We start from the raw sequence: 10,296 nt of genomic DNA, 5'->3' as shown, positions 1-10,296 counted from the left end.
CGTATTTCTAGATTTCTGTCTTCAGTATCACTGATCCTTTCCCCCATTTGTTTGACTCTATTTCCCAAGCTTGCTATTTCATTTTCAATTCTTGCAGTTTGTTTTTTTATCTCCAGAAGTTCTATTTGGTTGTTTTTGAGAGTTTCAATCTCCTTGCTTTGCTCATTTAATTGTTTTTTTTTTTTAATTCCTGAAATTGTTGATATGACTCATTTTGGAACTCATTGAGTTTTTTCAGAAGTACCATCCTGAAGTCTCTGTCATTTAGGTTGCATATTTCTATGTCTGTAAGCTTTTTTTCTGGAGATTTTTCTGTTTCTTTCTGAGATGCTTTGTCACCTTGGTTGTTCATGGTGTTTAATGGACTATTTCTCTGCTTGGGCATTAATGGAAGTGCATTCTGCTGTTTTTCCAGAAGGAGGGTTTATTATATAAAGATCTATCTTTAGCCTATTGCAAGGAAGGTGTTTTTCTTTTGGTTTCCAGTAGGTGGCGTCTAAGCCTCTTGGATCCCTGCTTTATATAAAGCCTTAGAATGTCTTTTTAAAAATTTTTCTTGCAGATATTTAATCTCACTCTCTACCCTCATTTTCAGTCCTTGTCAGTGCCAGCGACAGTCTAGGCAGAGTTTGCTCATATTCCCCTGGGGTTCCATGGTGATTAGTCTCCGCGGTTATGGAGTGAGGGGCCCTCTGGGTTGGGAGTTCGGGCTGCAGCTCAGCCTCCAGTTTGCAACCGGGGCTGGTAAAAATCAACTGTTGTTTCTCTGTGGCCCCGTCCCGCTTCTCTGTCTTCTGCCCTGTGACTGGGTCTCACAGCAGTCCCAGGCAGGGCTGTTCAGGGAAGTCCCCACACCTTCACCCTTCACCCTCCTCCTGCAGGGAGCTCCGGTGGCTGTGAGAGGTAGCTTCTTCATTTCTCCCTGTCCACTACTCGACACCCGCGGTTCTGACCTGTGGTAGATCTTATGCGCAGATCTCATGCTCAGATGTGCTGTTGTGCAATTTTGGTGTTTTTTGTTGTGTTTTAGATGTTCAGCTTATTGTTGTTTCAAGGGGAGAGATCTGGGGAAGTCTCTCACTCTGCCTTTTTTCTGCCAAATCTATTTTGTTCTTTAGATTCCCCATGTAAGTGAAATCATATGGCATTTGTCTTTCTCTTTATGACTTACTCCACTTAGCACAGTACCCTCTAGGTTCATTCATGTTGAGGCAGATGGCAAGATTTCATTCTTTTTTTATGGATGAGTAATATTTAATTGTATACATATACCACTTCTTTATCAATTCATCCATTGATAGACACCCAGTTTGCCTCAATATCTTGACTATTGTAAATAATACTACAATGAATATATGGATTCACATGTCCCTTCAAAGTGGTGTTTCTTTGTATAAATACTCAGAAGTAGGAATACCTGGTCCATTTTTGTCTCTTGTTATAGCCTTTGTTTTAAAGTCTATTTTGTCTGATATATAAGTATTGCTACCCCAGCTGCTTTTTATTTCCATTTTCATGAAACATCTTTTTCTATCCCTTTACTTTCAGTCTGTGTGTGTCTTTTGATCTGAAGTGAGTCTCTTGTAGTCAGCATATGTAAGGGTCTTGTTTTCTTATCCATTGAGCCACTCCATCTTTTGATTGGAGCATTTAATCCATTTTCATTTAAAGCAATTGTCGCTAGATATGTAGTTAATGCCGTTTTATTATTAATATTTTTGATCTTTCTTTTTCTTCTTAAAGAAGTCCCACTGACATTTCCTGTAATACTGGCTTGGTGCTGATGAACTCCTTTAGCTTATTTTCTTGGGGAAGCTTTTAATGGGTCCTTCGAGTTTAAATGATAGTTTTGCTGGATAGAGTAATCACGGTTGTAGGCCCATGCTTTTCACCACTTTGAATATTTCGTGTCAATTCCTTCTGGCCCACAAAGTGTCTGTTGAAAAATCAGCTGACAGTATTGTGGGAGCTTTCTTGTAGGTAAATAATTGCTTTTCTCTTACTATTTTTAAGGTTCTCTTTTTGACTTTGACCTTTGGCATTTTAATTATAATGTGTCTTGATGTGGGCCGCTTTGGGTTCATCTTGTTTGGGACTCCTTGAGTTCCTGGAGTTGTATGTATATTTCCTTCAACATGTTAAGGAACTTTTCAGTCATTATTTCTTTAAATAAGTTTTCGTTTTATTTTTTTTTATTATGATGACATTGGTTAATGAAATCCAGTAAGTTTCAAGTGTACAATACACAGTAAGTCATATATATTTTGTGTTGTATGTTCACCACCCATAGTTAAATTTCTTTCTGTCACCACATATTTGACCCCTTTTATCCCATTTCCTCCCTCCTTCCCCTTACACTCTGGTAACCACGAGTCTATTATCCATGACCTTGAGTCTCTGTTTGTCTTGTTTGTTTGTTGCTTTTAGGTTTATATCACACATATAAGTGATATCATGTGTTTTTCAACTTTTTCTGTCTGGCTGATTTTGCTTAGCATGATTATCTCGAGGTCCATCCATGTTGTCGCAAAAGGCAGTATGTCATCTCTTCCTATAGCCGAATAATATTCCATTGTATATATGTTCCACATCTTTATCTAATAATCTATTGTAGAACACTTTGGTTGCTTCCATGTCCTGCCCACTGTGAATAATGCTGCTATGAACATCGGTGTGCAAATGTCTTTTCGGATATGGGTTTTCAAATCTTTGGGCTAAACATCCAGTAGAGGGATTGCTGGATCGTATACTAGATCCATTCTTAGTTATTTGAGGAACTTCCATACTGTTTTCCATAGTGGCCGTACCAATTTGCAGTTCCACCAGGAGTGTATGCGGGTTCTTTTTTCTCCGCATCCTCTCCAGCGCTTGTTATTGCTTGTCCTGTTGATTATAGCTATTCTAACAAGTGCCAGATGGTATCTCATTGTAGTTTTGATTTGCATTTTTCTAGTAGCTAGCGATGTTGAGCATCCTTTCATACGTCTGTTGGCCATTTCTATGTCTTCTTGGAAGAAATGTCTGTTCAGGTCTTCTGCCCAGTTTTCAGTTGGATTGTTTTGTTGTTGTGGTTGTTGTTGATGTTATTGAGCTGAATGTATTCTTATTATATTTTTGATATTAGGCCTTTATCGGAGGTGTTGCTTGCAAATATATTTTCCCAGTCGGATAGTTGTCTCTTTACCTTGTTGACAGAAAAAGCAGAAGCTTTTTAGTTTGATGTAGTCCCATCCATTATTTTAGTTTTTACTTTCCTTGCTTTTGCGGTCAAATTCATAATATCTTCTTTAAGTCCAAGGTCCTTGAGTTTAGTGCCTATGTTTTCTTCTACGCATTTTATTGTTTCAGGTCTTATATTCAGGTCCTTAATCCATTTTGAGTTAATTTTGGTGTGTGGTGATAGACAACACTCTAGTTTCATTCTTTTGCAGGTTGCTTTTCATTTTTCCCATTACCATTTATTGAAGATGCTTTCCTTTCTCCACTGTCTGTTTTTGTCTCTTTTGTCAAAAATTATTTGCCCATATAAAATAAACATGGGGTTACTTCTGGACTTTCAATTCTATTCCATCGGTCTGTGTGTCTGCCTTTTTGCCAATACCATGCCATTTTGATTATTGTCTCTTTGTAGTATAATTTGAAGTCAGGCAGAGTGATCCTTCTAGGCTTGTTCTTTTTACTGAGGATGGCTTTGGCAATTTGGGGTCTTTTGAGTTTTCATACATATCTGATGATACTTTGTTCTATTTATTTAAAAAATGCCAATGGAATTTTGATGGGGATTGCATTAAATCTATATAATGCTTTAGATAATATGGTCATTTGAATTATAATGATTCTTCCAATCCAAGAACACAGAATATCTTTGCATTTCTTTATATCTTCTTCAATTTATTTGAATAGGGTCTTATAGTTTTCATTAAATAAGTCCTTCACATGTTTCATTAAATTTATTCCTAGGTATTTTATTCTTTTTGTTGTAATCGCAAAGGAATTATTTACCTCTTCTTTTTTATGACAATGTATTATTAGAGTATAAGAATGCTATGGATCTTTGAACATTGATTTTGTATCCAGAAACTTTACTGTATTTGCCTATTGTTTCTAATAGTGTTCTTGGGAAGTCTTTAGGGTTTTCTATATAGAGAATTATGTCATCCACAAATAGTGACAGTTTGACTTCTTCATTTCCTATTTGGATGCCTTTCATATCTTTCTTTTGCCTGATTGCACTCACTTGGACCTCCAATGTTATATTGTATAAGTGATGACAGTGGACAGGCCTGTCTTGTTGTTGATCTTAGAGGAAAGACTTTTTAGTTTTTCACAATTAAGCGTAATGTTGGCTGAGAGTTTGTCATATATGGCCTTCATTATGTTAAGATACTTTCCTTCTATACCGATTTGGTGAAGTGTTTTCATCATAAGTGGATGCTGTATCTTGTGAAAGGCTTTTTCTGCATCTATTGATATGATCATAGGATTCTTATTTTTTTAATTTGCTTATGTGGTGCATCACATTAATTGATTTGCGTATGTCGAACTGTCCCTGTGCCTCTGTGATGAAGCCCACTTGATCGTGGTGTATAATCTTTTTAATATGTTGCTGTATTCGGTTCGCTAGTATCTTATTTAGGAATTTTGCATCTGTGTTCATGAGAGATAAGGTCTGTAATTTTCTTTTTTTGTGTTATCTTTACCAGATTTTGGTATCAGAGTAATATTGGCCTCATATAATGACTTGGGAAGTATTGCCTCCTCTTCGATTTTTTGGAAGAGTTTGAGGAGAATAAGGGATTAAATTTTCTTTGAATGATAGGTAGAATTCACTGGTGAAGCTATCTGGTCCTGGACTTTTACTTTTGGGGAGGTTTTTGATGATTGTTTCAATTTCCATACTGCTGATCGGTTTATTTAGATTTTCTAGATCTTTTTGATTCAGTCTAGGAAAATTGTAATTTTCTAAGTACTGGTCCATTTCTTCTAGGTTATTAAATGTGGTGTTGTATACTTTTTCATGATTTTGTTTATTTGTGTCCTATCTCTTTTTTCTTTAGTGAGTCTAGCCAGGAATTTGTCAATTTTATTAACCTTCTGTAAGAACACAGCTCTTGTTTCATTTATTTTTTCTATTTTTTTCTTTGTTTTCAATTTCATTTAATTCTGCTCTAATTTTGATTACTTCTTTCCTTCTGTTTATTTTAGGCTTCATTTGTTCTTCCTTTTCTAGTTTTTTTTAAGATGAGGCTGTTGAGTTTTTTTAAGATGAGGCTGTTGAGTTTTTTTATATGAGTTTGTTCTTGTTTTTGGAGATAGGCCTGTAATGATATAAACTTTCCTCTTATTACTGCTTTTGCCGTGTCCCAAAAGTTTTGATATGTTGTGATATCATTATCATTCATTCTGTGTATCTCTTGACCTCTCTTTTTATTTCTTCTCTGACTCAGCGAGTCTTCAGTAGCATGTTCTTTAATCTTCAAGTATTTATGGTTCTTCCTGCTTTCTTTTTACAGTTGATCTCCATCTTCAAAGCATTGCTATCAGAGAAAATGGCTGGTATGATTTCAACCCTCTTATATTTGTTGAGGCTATGTCTGTGTCCCAGTATGTGGTCAGTCCTTGAGAATGTCCCATGTGCACTAGAGAAGAATGTATAAGCAGCTGTTTTGGGATGGAAGGCTCTTTAAATGTCAATTCTGTGCAGTTGGTCTAATGTGTCATTTAAGGATGTTATTTCCTTATTAATTTTCTGTTTGGATGATCTGTCCATATCCTACAACGGGGTATTTAGGTCCCCTAGTACGATAATGTTTTTGTCTGTTTCTCCATTTAATTCTGTGAGTAATTGCTTTATATATTTCAAGGCTCTCTGATTGAGAACATAGATATTAATAAATATGTCTTTTTGGTGTATGATTCATTTTATCATTATTAGTGTCCCTCAGTATCTTTCTTTATTGCATTCTTCATTTCTAACTGGTTCTTTTTATGTTTTCTATCTCCATTTTTGTGTCTCATCTCTTTGTTGAAGTTCTCACTGATATTATTAAACATCCTTATAACCAGTGGTTTGAACTCTGCATCTCGTAGATTGCATGTCTCTATTTTGTTTAGTTCTTTTTCTGGAGCTTTGTTTTCTTTTATTATTTGAGACATGTTTTTTTGTCTCCCCATTTTGGCTGCCTCCCTGTGTTTATTTCTATATATTATGTAGGGCTGCTATGTCTCTCAGTCTTAGTAGCATAGCCTTATATAGTAAGCATCCTGTGGGACCCAGTGCTCCGTCTTCCTGGTCGACTGAGCTGGATGCTCCAGGTGTGCTCTTTGTGTGGATTGTGTGTACCCTCCCATTTCAATGAGCTTTGGTTGCTGTTCTCATGTCAATAGGAAGGATTGACCTTCAGGCTGATTGTTATATGTAATGGCTATGATTATTTTGGAGGAGCTGTTGTGCTGCAGCTGTTGTGCTGCAGCTGAACTTACACAGAAGGATTTGCTTTATCAGGGTCCTGGCCTGCCCAGTCTGCCCTTTGTGTGTGTTGTTTGTAGAGAAGCTTTTGTGGTGCTCTGGTGTAGCCTAAGGCAACCATTTGTGGGCCTCTTGGGAGGATCTCTGTTGCCGGTCAAGATCAGTTGCCCTCTGTTTCCTGCCTGGGGCTACAAAGTGATCTGCAGATGATTACCACTTGTACTGGACTTGGAGTTACTTGGAGAGAGGCTAAACTGCAAAATGAGGCTGAGTGCCACTAGTAACAGGATTGGGGCTGTTCAGCAATTGGTACGGGGCACACTGAGGCCAGGTGCTGCTTGTTTGGGGTTTGTGAACCTTTGAGAGATTTTAGGAATGTCTCTAACATGAGTCAAAACAGTCTGTTTATATGGAAAAGCTACTGGAAGTGGCTTGGCTGGGCCTGCAATTTAGGTGGGGCAGGATCTTGGGGAATCACTAGGGCAGGGCATAGATGTTAGCCCGATTGACGGAGACTCATATGTAGGCTACCTGTGTCTGCATGCTGTGTGTGGGGCAGGCTCGACAAAAAATCAGTGGCCTCTGCCAGCACTTCTGTCTGGGAGATAACTGCCCCTCCAGCCCTCGCCCTAAAGGCACACAATTTAGTTCCTCCCTGTATGTCACTGGCGCCTTTCAAGCTGCTGTCCTAGCGCTGAAGCTCAGAGCCAGTGAGTCCGTCAGAGATTACGTCTGTGTGCAGGCCTTTTAAGAGGAGTGCCTGTTACTCCAGCAGCCCTCCATCTCACTCAGCCACAATGTCCTCTGGTTTTCACAGCCAGAAGTTGTGGAGACTTCTCTTCCTGGCACTGGAACTGTGGGCTTGGGAGCCTGATGTAGGGCTGTGTGTGACCCTTCACTCCTCAGGGGTGACCTCTGCATCCTCGATATTTCTCCATATTTTTAACTTCCTCATATGGGTGTGGGGCCAGCCTGTTCTGAAGCTACGAGTTTCAAGGTGGCTTATTCTGTATGTCCTTAGTTATAGATCTTCTGTTCATCTGTACTTCAATCCATCAATTCTCAATGATGGTTCTGTTGTTTTGTTGTAATTCTGATGTGGTCGTGAGAGGAAGCGAGCACAGCATTTACCTACTCTGCCATCTTGACGGGAACTGAAAACCATATTGAGATTTGATAACTTTCTTGCTTTCTGATATAAGACCCTTCAGGCTTATTTTGTACATTTCCTCTTCAGATCTGTAATTGACCATGTCTCTGAATCCAGGATCCTTTTAGTGAAAAATATGACTTAGATACCACAATCTGAAATTAGGGGTTTTCATTGCTGGTGGATTTGTCATTGTTTGGATGCCTTTTCTTTGGACAGAGTTAAGAGATATATATTTTTAAGAGCAAAATAGCATGAGTTCGTATTAATACTTCTAACTGAAATTTAAAATAAGATTTTTGTATACTTATTGTCTCTCCCTGCTACCTCTCTCCCTGAGGTGAAAGTCTTGATTCCTAATGACATTAACATGATTTATTATTTCCTTTATCCTACAATATATTTATATTAGCTTCAAAATAGGAATTTAAAAATTAACAAAATAACCGTTTTAATTTTATTAATAATAATAGAATTCTTAAATGCCATTAGTTATTTCTTTCTGTTCTTGCTTCCTCTTCGAATTGACTAATTTCACTAAGGAATTATAGTTAAAATATGTTTTAAAGGCATTTGAAATAATTCTTTTCTCTGTATCATTATGTCAACTCTTGCTATCCATTAGGTTAATTGATTCCTAATTGTTTTCAATTTTTAATGATTTCCTTTTGGTTTCTTCTTAATTTTTATTTTTAATTATTTAAAACATTTACATTGTTCTATAAGGTTTAGTCAGAGATTTCCCCATTCATCCTTGCCATTTCCTCGTTCTGTTTCCACCTTCCTCCTAAGGATAATCATTTTAATTTTTGTTTTTGTTTTTTTAATCTTTTCATTGTTAAGTATCGCTACCTTTCTTATAAAATGATAGCATATTATATAGACTACATACACTTTGTTTCTTTTAGTTAACATTATGTCTTGAAGACCACTACATATTTCAAGTCCAGAGACCTTCCTCATTTTTTTTAACAGCTGCATGGCTTTACATTATGTAGATGATGTAGATGTACTATCATTTATTTAGGCATGGCCCTGTTGTTTCTAATCTCTAGGTATAACTATTGTTATATGTTTGTTTCTAAACTCTAGCAATAATAATGCTGCAATCAATAACCTTGAATTCAGTATTCTGTTTCATAATTTCTAGTGTATCTTTGGGATAGATTCTTAGATATAAATTACTCACCTACAGAGAATATGTACTTTTCCAATACTGAGAAGGAAATTTGATTGAAGAATTTGGAGAGTGGTCGCATCGATGTTCTCAGAGGCAGATATATTTGACACCTACCCATCCCCTGCTGAATTCAATATTCATCACAAACCTGGGAGAACCACTTTATAGTTTAGAAAAGACATTTCATCCACTAATTTGTCTGCTTTTACTAAATACAATGAAGACAATGCTCTTTCGAATAGGAGTTTCTTCTACAGTTTTCTATAAGAGGATTTAACATATATAGTTTTTTTCTATAATGTTTAAAAGAACAGTGAGTGATAATAATCAATGAGACATTTATTGTCCTTTGCTTTTCTAAATGTAATTTTCATAATTCTCTTAGCTAGGATATTATTTTATTGTTACTAATTGTAATTTGGTTCAAGGAATTTATTACTTTTTATAGGGTCCTCCTGGACTTCCTGGATTTCCAGGGACACCAGGACTTCCCGTAAGTAGGATTTGGCTTCTTATTTAAAACCCCTTAAAAAATAATCTAAGATATATTATACATGTGTCATATCCGTTTTCAAAGGGAATGCCAGGACATGATGGGGCCCCAGGACCTCAAGGTATCCCTGGATGCAATGGAACCAAGGTGAGATTTCTTCAACTTAATCTTAGTCAATATGCTTGATAATAATAGATTTAAAAATCTAAATAAATTAATATGAAGAATGTTGAAGAAGAGATATAGTAGCTTCATGTCTAGAACACACATCGAATGTGTTCTGAGTTAACATTTTAAATATATTGGAACATCAGTAATGCTTTAACTTGGATATTGCATTGGGTTGAACATTACTTAGCAAATCCTTTTCTGACTTTAGCGTAAAGTAAGATGAGAGTTAAAAAGGAATTAGGATATATATATTTCAAATATTATATTATTTGTTATAAGTAATACTTGTGAATGTCATTCCTTATTTTGCCTTTTTAAAACTAGATACAATTTAAGTTCTCAACTATTTCACATTTAAATTTTTTTCCTTGCTTAATAACTTCCTTAAGAAAAATCCTAAAAATCCATATGTAATACAGTACATCAATTTTTACTATAAACTGTTAGTATGAAACATGAAACTCTTCTTCATCAATGTAAATGAGGAATTTAACAATTTAAAAAGAAAAATAAAACATTACATAGGACAAATATATATGTAAGTTTCAGATGTACATTTTAACAGTAAGGCATACACATATATACATAGTTCATTTCTTTCTGTTCACCACATATTTGACCCCTTTTACCCCGTCTACCTTCCCTCCCCTTCCCCCCTACCTTCTGGTAACCACTAGTCTATTGTTCATGTCCATGAGTCTCTGTTTGTCCTGTTCATTTGTTGCTTTTAGGAAAAATATTTTTTCCTGATCCACTTTTCTTGTTTTTAGTCAACTGTATTTAATATAAAGTAATAGCAAGAAAAAATGAGGAAAATTTGCTCATTTTGAAAG

At 36.1% G+C, this 10,296-nt stretch overlaps 1 protein-coding gene across 6 annotated transcripts in view; it reads left to right on the top strand.

The window, feature by feature from the left end:
- COL4A5 (collagen type IV alpha 5 chain) overlaps positions 1-10,296 on the top strand; it is a 246,222-nt gene that overhangs the window by 127,066 nt on the left and 108,860 nt on the right. For all 6 annotated transcript variants that reach the window (XM_015591652.2, XM_015591651.2, XM_015591650.2 and 3 more), the window contains exons 5-6: positions 9,248-9,292; positions 9,377-9,439. In XM_015591652.2, the coding sequence (XP_015447138.1) occupies positions 9,248-9,292; positions 9,377-9,439 (108 nt within the window). The remainder of the gene's footprint in view (positions 1-9,247; positions 9,293-9,376; positions 9,440-10,296) is intronic.

Source organism: Pteropus alecto, unplaced genomic scaffold, assembly GCF_000325575.1.
Source record: "Pteropus alecto unplaced genomic scaffold, ASM32557v1 scaffold246, whole genome shotgun sequence".
In the NCBI taxonomy this organism is placed as follows: domain Eukaryota; kingdom Metazoa; phylum Chordata; class Mammalia; order Chiroptera; family Pteropodidae; genus Pteropus; species Pteropus alecto.
Note: the sequence above shows the minus strand (reverse complement) of the source record. Positions and strands in the feature narration are given on the sequence as shown.